The following is a 12,289-nucleotide window of genomic DNA, read 5'->3' on the forward strand; positions in this document are numbered from 1 at the left end:
GAGATGGTCTCCCGCTCGTGTTTTCGGGTTTCGTTTGCGCGGCGCGCGCCCCCTTTGTGCGAGAGGCTCGCCCCCAGCCCTCGTGGGCCACCGCCCCAGTCCGTGGTGATGACATTGGGGGTGGGGGCAAGGCAGCATTGGGTTTCGGGAGATAAATCTCAGAATCTTTACACTGGAGGAGGAATCCGATGAGCTATAAAGCTCTTTTAAACATATCTTCAGTAAGGGGCAGGTCGCAACAACAAACGATACACGATAGGAGCGCAAAGTTTCGGAAAGGTCAGTAAGGCACTTAAAATATATACGAATTAAACGGAACTTTAAAAAAAATCTAACCATATAAAGCCCACAGCTTTTCGTTTTTTTTCGAACAAGGTCTGCTGCTGGCCACGGCGAGAGGGCTTCACGAGGGGTCGTGTCGTGGTGTTCCTCCGTCGAAGGAGCGCAGACTGCGTTAGTCCACAGGTTCGGGTTGCATGGCCACAAACTGCTCTCGTCTTCAATTTTAATTTCCCATCCCCTCGACGACTCTGACCTGTCATCCCCGTCAACATAGCTACACCACTTTTAACAACAACCACACTTCATGACCTCGGCCGCGATTAGCGTGTGGACAATTGTATAATTGTTGTAAAGCGCATTGAAGTCGAGGCGCGATGTTCGGATTGACGCTATTGGTCGTTCCTTGTCGCAGCGGCTCCACGTGTCACGCTGTTCGTGTTACCATGAACACGACCACCACCGTCACCTGGGACAAGGGGACGTGAACTCGAATCGAGATGTGACGGAGAGAGCTAAATACCCAACCAAGTCTCTCATGGGCCAGAAATCGATCGTCTTCGAGCGAAATAAACTCAATATCGAAGGACTCTCAAAAATTAAATGTCACTTCCCGGCCAGAAACGTTTTGTCAACGCAACGATTACGAAGGAGACATCATCACAGCGATACAGGACGCCGCTGCTCCTGACGAGGTTGTCTGGCTCCACCAACTGAATGTGAAATTGTAGCTGTTGCTGTGGATCTCCATCAGCCGTGCGAAAGAAAAATGCAACCTTTGGATGAACGCGTCTCCCTCCCCACGCTGTACGCAGATCGTGGGGGTTATTTGACCAAACTTCACGCTGGTCACGGCGGCAACCTCAATTGAGAACAGAAATAGATCACGATGTTTTTGCTGCACCTGCCGTCAGCTGCAACGTAGCCCTTGCGTCCCCGTGATAAGCTGTCTGTGATAATCACGCAGGCAAGCACTATCCAGGCTCAACGTTGCTTAGCTTGCGAGATTGTGTTGATTTGGTAAGCGACCCTACTGTGAAAACAGCTGTTGCAAGGCAATTACTGCAGCCCATCGATTGTCCTACAATGATCCCCTTTGTTAAAAAATAAATCCTCAGTCTCAAGACTAGTTTAGGACGGTCCTCTATTGAAATGCTTCGCCATTTTATTAATCAGTTTACTTTAAGCACAGAAACGTACTCTTTGGTTCTATTCGGTAAAGTCGCGTAGGTAAAACATAAAACAACAAAAATCACGACGTTTCGGCCACAACACAAGTGGCCTTCAGGTGAAGGAACAGAACTGTCGGGACGACAGCACTTCATTGACCGCTGCTAAGATTCGCAGCGTCTTTTAAGCTCGGTGGGAGGAGCAGGGCGCCTTGACAAATGAGTTTACATATCAAAAATAGCAGTGTTAAAGTGTTGAAGCAGCAGGGTGTTACAGTCAGAAAATTAGCTGGGGGATTAGCATGTTTTTGTGTAGAGGGTGCGGAGGATGGGTCACTGTGTGTGTGCAATAGAAATGGAAAAAGTTAAAGATCGGCAAGAATGTGCTGTCAGGGGAGAGTAGAAAAAAGGGTTTAATAGAAAGTTCGGAAGGAATATGCTTGGTATACCATTACTTGAAATTGCTGTTAGAAATTAGTTGACGTTTGGTATGATTTAAAACGTCTTTCCAATGGTTGCTTAATTTGAAACCATCCTCTCGGTTGAAGTTATGTCTGTGTTTGTATATCTGAATGGCTTCGTGGACAAATCTCTGGTGATAACCTGTAGGTTTACAGAGAACCTTGGTATCGGAGAAGACAATCTCATGATCACCCATAGCGTTGTAACAATGATCAGCCACAGCAGATGAATTCGTTCTACCGTGTTTCAGATCTGATTTGTGCTCGCGAATTCGGTCGGAGATATGTCGTTTCGTCTCCCCGATATAACAATCACCGCAGGTACAACTCAATTTGTAAACTCCGGGGTACTGTAAGTCAGGGATGACATCCTTCACGGATGGGATCAGGTCACGGATTTTGTGTACTGTATTGAACCGGATCAGGATCTTGTTTGTTTAGAATTTTGGAGATCTTTTTAGTAACGCCTGCTATATATGGTAGTGTGATGGTTTTGACCGGAGTATCAAGTGGTTGTTTCTGTATGGAGGGAGAAACAGCTTGGCGAATGGTACGGTCAGAGTATCCGTTTCTCTTGAGGGCCAGGTGTACATGTTTTAATTCACTGGTCAGGTGGTGTTGGTCCGAAATGCAATGAGCCCTGTGGTATAACGTTTTGATGAAAGAATTCTTTTGAGCTGGGTGGTGGTGGGAATCAGGCTTCAAGTAGGAATCTGTGGATGGGTTTCCTGTAGACAATGCCCCAATGAGCCATCAGGTCTCCTCTCAAACAGAACATCCAAGAATGGTAGCTTGCCATCTTTCTCCACCATGGAAGTGGATCTCCATCAGCCGTGCGAAAGAAGACTGCAACCTTTGGATGAACGCGTCTCCCTCCCCACGCTGTACGCAGATCGTGGGGGTTATTTGACCAAACTTCACGCTGGTCACGGCGGCAACCTCAATTGAGAACAGAAATAGATCACGATGTTTTTGCTGCACCTGCCGTCAGCTGCTCCTTCCGAACTTTCTATTAAACCCTTTTTTCTGCTCTCCCCTTACAGCACATTCTTGCCGATCTTTATTTTTTTCCGATTCTATTGCACACACACAGTGACCCATCCTCCGCACCCTCTACACAAAAACATGCTAATCCCCCAGCTAATTTTCTGACTGTAACACCCTGCTGCTTCAACACTTTAACGCAGCTATTTTTGATATGTAAACTCCTTTGTCAAGGCGCCCTGCTCCTCCCACCGAGCTTAAAAGACGCTGCGAATCTTAGCAGCGGTCATTGAAGTGCCGTCGTCCCGACAGTTGTTCCTTCACCTGAAGGCCACTTGTGTTGTGGCCGGAACGTCATGATTTTTGTTGTTTTATTATTTACCTACGTGGCTTTACCGAATAGAACCAAGGTGTATGGATCCTTGCAGTCACGAAAGCTTCAAATCTAGAACACAGAAACGTAGTTCCCAGAGAAAATCTGTCGCTTGTACCACACTGCCACCTACCGGTCACCTCACTACTTGGTAAACAGGAGTACGTAATCCAGAGTACCAGCCTCGTGTCCATATTCACTGATAGATGAGGGTCTTACCAGTAGCCCACAGACTTAACTCTGCCAACTTTGTTTCAAAACATAGTTGTCATACACATTAAGATGATCTGTGGACTGCAAGAGTAACGTTTAATTTGCAAAACAGCAACACTTTCACAGAATGGCACCCCAGCCCTTGCATCAACTTTTTTCACTCGGTTTGATGACAGGATCTCAGCGGTGCCAGCTCTATGATTTGACCTTGGAGTTACATTTCCACCACTGAATAAAACGGCGAACTTTCACTTTCACCTAACCTGGATGGGGAAACCCAAGATTAAAAAAATATTTCACGTGACTTCAGGTATCAAAAGGAAATACAATTGAAGGCAATTCTCATCCTGGTGTCAATACCGAAGATCAAGACAAACCTTGCTCAAGTTGGACCCAATCACGTGGAACAGGCAAGTCGAGATATAATGAATTGTACAACTGAGAATACTACAAATCATATCATGAATGCCGAATGGAAATTCAACTGGTGACTCACCTTGCAGAACCACACAAAGGCATGTGACATTAGTCACGAGAGACAATCGATGTTACATCCAGAATTATAAATCTGCGGCTCGAAGTTTTTTTTATTGAATACAGACAAATGACAATGACACAAGCTGAGCTCCGTTACAGGCAACACAGTGCAGAAATGGGGATAGTTTTTTTTCTTTAGTTGCGTATAAATAATTGCTTACAGCAGGCAAAACGGCACAGTATTAGAAATACCTGTCTGCCTTTGCGAGACCGTGACAGATTAACATGAATTTTTTTGTAAAAAACAGCAAGTTTGAAACATAACGACACGATACAGGAAGAGACGCATCATCATCTTATCGAGATCAAGCTAAATTACGCTGAACCTAATTATCTCAGAAACAGACTTGTATTTTGTTGTGTAACTTCCTGCTTATATTTTATAACTTTCATCATACTGCATTAAACGCTCTCAAATTTACTGGCATTTGACAAATCCATTGAGCTCCTCCAGGAAGTGGATGTACTCCTGGTGCTCCAGCGCTGTGCTCAGTTCCACCAGCTCGTCTGCAAACGTGTTGTCCACCCCGCGGTCCGCCAAAAAGTCCATCATGTGGTCGTACAGCGTCTGCAGGTCGGCGGCACAGCGATCGGGGGATGGGCATCGGTGGGGCATGCGTGGGTGGGGAGGAAACGTGGCTTTCGTTATTTCACCGACGCAGCAGCAGCTGCACCCATCAGCTGCTCCAACGAGATTCGCGTCGGTTCTGCGCGATGTCCAGCTACGACAACGTAACGCGAGGAGCCCTTCATCGACCACTGCTGGACAGGGGGCTCCCCATGCAACGCGGAAGACGAGGGCTGTTTGACCCGACTTAACCACACTGGTTAGCGTGGGGGTACGTCGGGAGTGTCTAAGTGCAGCGCACCATTAGATGCTGCTGCACTGCCCTCTGCTGCCCATTAATAATAAGTACAGCCCCACAACCCGAAATGCATGCTGGTCACCAATCCAAGCATTAACCGAGCTCAATACCAGCTCGGATTTCTAGATCTGGGCTCGGGCACAATCCATGCGATTTGGTCATATGCAGTGATAAATATTACGGCTCTGTAAACAAGAAGCGTAGCAGCAGATAGAGCACTCACCCAGTCGAGCGTGTCCGTGTTGAGCGTGTAGCTTGTGTCCTTCCACTCGCCCTCGGCCGTCGGCTGGAAGCTCACCTCCCGGATGGCGAAGATGTCTCCATCCTCATCACCCTCTTCTCCGTGCGCGATCTGTTCATCGTGACACGACAGGCGAGTCGTGATCAGAGTGTGGAGAGGGGGTCCTGAAGACATTCTCTTTCGTTGTCTCTCAATCCACGTTCCAATTGTGCATCATGTTGCCACGAGAGCAGGAAGTTTTCGTTCGGGGCAGTGTAGCGTCACCGCGTGTTCGAGGACGGCCTCTGGAAGGGTGCCATCACAAAACTACTTGAGGTCCCATAAATGTTATCCATACTAGTTAGTGCTGTCACACTCCTACCAGCCCTCATACAGTTCATGTGATGCATACGTGAAAATAAAACACATCGAAATCTTCTGAGCTGTAAATGTGATTGGGATGAGGCCATCAACTCGCTGCACTTGAGGAAGCAGTTTATTAGCAGGCGGCTGAAACCCGATATCCAACCCAGGACCTCGGCAACGCTGGTTCAGTGTCTGACAGCCCTCTAAGCCACCAAGGTCACTTCTTATGCAATTTATTGACACGGTGCTGCCAAGAGACACCTCCTCACCTCATCGTCTGGGTAGTGGCAGTCAAATACGAGGTTCAACTTGGAGTTGCTCTTGTTGACCTCCACCACGAAGTTGGGCGTGGACACCAGGTCGGGCTGTCGATCGCAAACGGGGGAGAGACAGGTCCGCATTACCGACATGCTCGTGTGTGACACACACACCGCTGTGTACAGCCGGTCACAGCTGCAATGGGAGCGAACGAACGAGGGTATCAGAAGCTCACCTCCTCACTCTCATCCTTCTTCTCTTCTGCAGGCTCATCTGCATTCGGGGGGATGCTGTTGTTGATGTTAAATGTCACTGTAATGCTGTGAATTATAAAAACAAAACCCAAAGACAAATGTGAGGATTTACATACAGAGTATGGCCAAGTCGAGTATAAGTTCAGTATTGGCAAGCATGTGTGTGTGGTGGGCACCTGATGACTAACCACCACTGTCAGGATTTTATTCATTATCATCACCACCACCACCGCTATTTTCTGTAGCGAAACTCAGATGTCCCCTTGGCAGTCTCGCGAGCGGTGGGCCTGTGAGCGTACGTGCGCAGGGAGGCCTCACTATGGCAGCGCCGCGAACAAAGACCCACTCGCCATGCAAGGAACGGGACATCTGAGCGGGCCGGTTTGAGAGTGTGATACAGGAGAGTGTGATGCGGGAGACCGTGGGGTAGGGGTGGCCTCACGTCTCGCCCTGGAGCTTCTTTAGCAGCTTGGCTTCGGTGCCGTTGAACTCGATCTCCCAGCCGGCCACCTTGGGCAGAGCCTTGTGCTTCTGGATGTTCTTCTCCTCCTTGATTTCGTCCTTGAGGAACTCGGTGAAGGCTTTGTCACCTGAGCGAGGGCCACGGGATCCACAGAAGCAGACGCGCGCACACACACACACACACGTGTTCAGAATCACCATGTATTATTTATATACCGCACCTCCCGTGCAGCGAGTTCATCGAAAGGCGTTTTAATGAAGGCACCGATGGTAATGATATGGAATTACTTGCCCCGTCACGAGAATTTCCACCACTGGCTCTGGGCTGTCCCAAGTGAATTATTTAAGTTTGGAGACACTTTGGGTGCCAGCGTACGGACACACGAGAGACGCATGACGTTTACAAGCTGAACATTACTCATGAGATGATATAAAATATCGCATTTAAATATATTGCGCATTAGCTTGGCTTTCAAAACAATAAACATAACACTAATTATTAATCAGTCACTGCTATCATTACTCAAAATACGTACGCGTTGCAGCAAGTACGCCCACTCACCTAATTACTGTTTTTTTCAATTAACCAACCCATTGGCATAATTAAATCACGTTGAAATATCACAATTAACCAATAACCCGACTTTAATTAGGCCCTCCCACGGTGCTAATGAGGGAACACAATCACTACGGCGAGTGGAGCACGCGGGCCGAGGGCTTCTTAGGCCACACCCGGCGCCCTTGAGCCTCCATCGCAGCCCGCCTCGGATTAATCCACAAAACACTGCGGAGCATTCGCTGCTAAATCAACGCTTTTAATTCTAAAACGTTTTCGTGATCAAGTTGAACATTTCCGAGGGCGTAGGATTAGGCGGAGGAGGCGCAGCTCCACCCCCCGCGTCCCCTCGCATCTCCCCGTCGCCCTAGGCCCGGCCAAGCACCCCGAGTACGGGCCCAGAAGGTATCGATGATTGGCATCAGACAATTATGAACGTTTCAAGTTATCAATTCAGTTAAATTATACATATATTTTAAGTATCCGAACAAAGTCAACAATTGCCACTTAAAAGTGTTTTCTGTAAACGTGCGCTGGGGGTTAGGAGGAGGCACGGAGAAGCAGGCCTCGGGGTTGGATCCCGGGCCAAGAAATCGGCAAAGGGACCTCGCGGATTTGCAGTGGGGATTAAACCAGAGCAGGCGGGGGTGGTCGCGGAGAGGGCTCGGAATAGCGAGATCGGGGATCGGGGACGATACCAGTGAAGAGGAACCGGCGAAAGGCCCACGGGCTGACAGGAGGTGACAGAGGAGACCTCGGTCGCCAGGACTAAGCCTTGAAGCCCATTACGCCAGGACAATGCGGCGGCCTTACTTTCCGTGTGGAGGCCACCGCAGCCACACGACAGGCTGCCGGGGACCCGCGGGATGAGTCCGCTGCACGGCGCGGCCCAAGCCCAGGCGCGGCCTTGAGGCGGCGCGGGCCACAGGGCCCGCGAGCCGGACAGCGGCAGCAGCCGCGTCGTTCCGCCTCGACTGAGGGTGCTGAGCGGGGCCGCGCCGCACAGGCGAGCAGCCTTGGCAACTTTGCTGAGGAACATGGCTGAGATGAGAGCCGGTGACCGGGAGGCTGGTGGCGGGAGGGTTGAAACGTCGGACACGAGAGGGGAGAAGCCCGCGGAGACAGCCACGCGGACCCGACAACGCGAGAAGCACGTGTGCGCGGGAGGGGCTTCCTGGCGCCCGCCCATTGGACGGTGCGGCCACGTGACGCGGCGGCGGCGCGCGCCCATTGGCCGCAGCGGCGCGCGCGTGCGCCTTGGCAAGGGGCGATGCACGTGGGGAGCCGTGACCGCGATGACCGCTCTCGGCCACGCTCGATCCGCTGCTGGATAACCCAAGTGTCTACCCCCCCCCTCCCGCTGTCTCCAGGATCTAACCACTGCTGGATAACCCCAGTGTCTCTCCCCCGCTGTCTCCAGGATCTATCCACTGCTGGATAACCCCAGTGTCTCCCCCCCCCCTCCTGCTGTCTCCAGGATCTATCCACTGCTGGATAACCCAAGTGTCTCCCCCCCCCCCTCCCGCTGTCTCCAGGATCTAACCACTGCTGCATGAACCAAGTGTCTCCCCCCCCCCCCCTGTCTCCAGGATCTATCCACTGCTGCATGAGCCAAGTGTCTCCCCCCCCCCCCGCTGTCTCCAGGATCTATCCACTGCTGGATAACCCCAGTGTCCCCCCCCCCCCCCCCCGCTGTCTCCAGGATCTATCCACTGCTAGATAATCTCAGTGTCCCCTCCCTCCAGGATCCATTGCTGGATAACCCCCGGGCCCCAGTGTCCCCTCCCCAGGAACTATCCACTGCTGAATGAGTCGAGTGTCATCTCCCTGCTCGATCTATCAACTGCTGCATGAGCTCAGTGTCCCCCTCTAGGATCCATCCACTGCTGGATGAACCCAGCCCCCCCCCCCCCCTCCAGATGAGCCCAATGTCCCCTCCTCCAGTATCTATAAACTGCAGGAAGAGCCAAGTGTCTCCACCCCCCTCTTACTCCAAGATCTATCAACTGCTGGATGAGCCATGTTTCCCTTCCCGCTAGGCTCTATCCACTGTTGAAGTGTTCCATCCCGCTCTAGGTACGCAACGTGCGTAGCACGGTTGGAAACGAACTAAGTTTAACGTCCATGATCTGTCAACCGCTGGATGAGCCGAGTGTCCACCGCTGCTAGTTCCCCTCTCCAGCAGAGGTTCTCATCCGTTTGACAGAAGCGCGCGGGGGGGGTGCCAGGCCAGCTTGTGGGAAAGACGAAGAGGTTTCCCAGGACTTCGCGGTTTGCCTCCAGGAGGGGGAGGGGGGGTCCATGCGAAACTGCTGCAACTGCAGTGAAGTGTTTGGAAGATAACACAATGTATATTCATTTACCTGCTGACAGACCGAGGGAACATTTTTAAATATCTCTAAACTATAAATGTCATTCTTGATTTGAAGTTTTCGTGACTGCAGGAATTTAGACTCTTTGGTTCTTTCGGTAAAGTCACGCTGGTAGAAAAAGTTTAATAATAAATCACGACGTTTCGATAACAATATATACAGCAGGCGGACTGCTGAGGAGGAAATGTAGCTACATTTCTATCGAAACGTCGTGATTTATTAGTTATTTTTTCTATCTACGTGACTTTACCGAGATAACTAGAGTCAAAATGTCATTGTTTGTCTGTGTGCGGCCCACTCTTTTGCGAAGGATTTGGCTTCCAAACCGTGGAGTTACGTTTAAACAAAGTAGCCAGATACCACGCCGTAAGCCCCGTGGTGAGCCAGCACTATTTCGTTTTCCCGTCCGTCAACTTTAAAGTAGTTTAATTAGCGATTTAGTGCCGCTTTCGTTGCATTATTTATTACTTAGCGCGCGCTCGACCATACCAACTCACACGCGTTCGGTGGGGGGGGGGACGGCCCCTACCAAGTCACACGCGTTCGGTGGGGGTGAGGGGTCATTTATCTTTCTGAACGAAGTAATACTATATTCTTGGTTCTTTCGGTAAAGTCACGTAGAAGGGAAACAAAATAATAAAAATATAAAACAATTAAATTCTCACGACATTTCGACTGCAACACAAGCAATCATCATCAGGTGTGAAAACCACAGCAAGAAAATTTGTGGTTTTCACACCTGATGATGATTGCTTGTGTTGCAGTCGAAACGTCGTGAGAATTTTATTGTTTTATATTTTTATAATTTTATTGTTTCTCTTCTACGTGACTTTACCGAAAGAACCAAGAATATGAATCCCTGCCGTCACGAAAGCTTTAAATCGAAGTAATACTAATTTAGAGCTCCCTTCAAACATACATTTATCTTATTTCTCTCATTTCTAGTGCTGTTTTTTTCATAATACAGCGTACACGTTAACCAATGTTTGTAAATCTACACGATGTAACACCCTTTTCCCCCTGCCTACCAGCAGTTACATTTAATTTCCTTAAGACAACAAAGTCCAGCCAATGTTGTCTTTTTGCCCACAAACTTTCCTGTTGTGAGCACGGCTTTAAGTCACAAACTATTATTACTTTGTTTACATTTCTTTTTCACATTCGCTCGCCGCTAATTGTTCAAACAAGATGTTTCATTACAGCAGATATACACTATGTAACACACTTTCTTCCCCTGAATTCTAACGGACAACAAAGTCCAGCCATTGTCCCTTATGCCTCACAAACTTTCCATTATCTGAACGGTCGTGAGCCTCCCCTAGGTCGGCTCAGCTTCAAATGAGAACCTGCTGCGATGTGCAGTAAACATCGCCACCTCACACTCAAAGTTAATTATTCTTTACACAGTGTTTATTAACGCTTCTGCAAACTATATTGCAATGCATCACCATTCATTAAATAACTATATACATTTCCCATTCGCTGGGCAAATCACAAACCAACATGCCAGCAACAACGTCGTCAACGTACTTTATAAATTCACTTTTTAAACGCATTAATTTAACTACTTATTTCCAACTTTCCCTAACGACACGCACATTGCTTAGTTACTGTCACGTACATCGACCAAATTGCCATGCAATCTTTAATGTAACTACTAAATAAATTAATGCAAATGCTATTGCACTTTTAAAGTCCAACACTTCCACTTACCAACACTGCAGCCTGCTTCTTGATCGCACTCGGCGTACTGGAGGTCTCCACTGTCCACCTCGCCACTCGACTGGCAGTCTCTTAGGGGAACGTCCATAAATGACGTCACGCACCTAGGGGGGGGGGGTCAGACATTTGTGACGATGTGTGACGAGGGGGGGGGGGTGAGAAATGTGACGTCACATCAAAATGCGCAACTTTAAATAAATATAGACAACACGTTCTACTTAATTTTATAGACTTTTTAATAAATGTTTTCTCCTACAACATCAGAGTGCAGCGCCACATTAAATGCGCACTACAATGACAATAGTTTAAAGCGATTTGAAGCATGTTTTATTTTTTGGGGGGGACAGAGCTTTGTGACGTCATATTTGAGTGGGGAGATTTGACTTTTTTTGACGCCGTGTGACTGGGGGGGGGGTCAAAAATCGTCAAAAATCGCGTGACGTCATTCATGGACGGCCCCTTATGTAGACTGTACACATTTTAATGAAGCCGTACCAGTGTACTGGCAGTCTGGAATGTGGCCTGTTGCCTGCTTATTAGTTAAAAGTCAGTCCACTGACAGTCTATTATCTACACGCTAAATATTGCTATTAGGTACGGTGAGTGTATGATGTGGACTGTTGCCTAGTTCTTTACCTCGGTCAGTGTACTGCTGCCAGTCTTTCATGGACACTGTAGCCTGCTTCTTAAGCTGCTGACCCTATTGCCAGCTTATTATGTCGTCTGCAGTAAGCGTACTGGCAGTCTATAATCTAGACTGTAGCCTGCTTCTTAACTTAAGTGTGCGTACTGCTGCTCTATAATGTAGGCTTTGTCTAGCTTCTTCAAGGCATTTCAATTGTTTCGGTTGCTCACGTCACGCTATTTACTAATATGTAGAACTGCGATGCTGATTTCTATGTTATACTGCTAAATGCGTTGGATTTTCTTTGCTACAGCTGCTTACATTTCGTCTATCGTTTTGTTACATTGTTGGGAAAATCAAACATTTTCCATTTGGCGTACTGCACCTTTTCTTTCCACTCAAGCGGGGAGCACGCAGGGAGGTTCAATGCCCTAACTTGTGTTGAGGTTCCTGTTCTTACGGTGGGTGAGGAACATAGTAAGAGACATTGTGCTTCGATACCAAGACAACACCATCAAACAAATTCCTGAGACAAACAGAGCATATGATGCCTTACAATACCCCATCATACT

The 12,289-nt window shown here is 48.5% G+C and overlaps 1 protein-coding gene across 1 annotated transcript; it reads right to left on the reverse strand.

The window, feature by feature from the left end:
* Positions 1 to 4,048: 4,048 nt before the first annotated feature.
* Positions 4,049 to 8,244, reverse strand: C1QBP (complement C1q binding protein). The gene is made up of 6 exons (XM_032947476.2): positions 7,812 to 8,244; positions 6,423 to 6,570; positions 5,962 to 6,046; positions 5,738 to 5,833; positions 5,106 to 5,234; positions 4,049 to 4,584 (listed from the first exon to the last, which is right to left on the reverse strand). The coding sequence occupies exons 1-6, from the start codon at positions 8,227 to 8,229 to the stop codon at positions 4,435 to 4,437; spliced, it is 1,026 nt and encodes a 341-aa protein (XP_032803367.1). The 5' UTR covers positions 8,230 to 8,244; the 3' UTR covers positions 4,049 to 4,434.
* Positions 8,245 to 12,289: the final 4,045 nt, after the last annotated feature.

Source organism: Petromyzon marinus, chromosome 5 (genome assembly GCF_048934315.1).
Source record: "Petromyzon marinus isolate PM22_M1 ecotype Great Lakes invasive population chromosome 5, UKy_Petmar_22M1.pri1.0, whole genome shotgun sequence".
NCBI lineage: Eukaryota > Metazoa > Chordata > Hyperoartia > Petromyzontiformes > Petromyzontidae > Petromyzon > Petromyzon marinus.

Bases quoted from the DNA above. Each gene is read 5' to 3' on its own strand.
- C1QBP (XM_032947476.2), bottom strand. From the start codon at position 8,229: ATGGGCGCGCGCCGCCGCCGCGTCACGTGGCCGCACCGTCCAATGGGC. The intron at 5,235-5,737 runs GTGAGGAGGTGT...CACGATGAACAG, and splicing joins GCCACTACCCAGACGATGAG to ATCGCGCACGGAGAAGAGGG. The intron at 4,585-5,105 runs GTGAGTGCTCTA...GCCGACCTGCAG, and splicing joins ACACGGACACGCTCGACTGG to ACGCTGTACGACCACATGAT.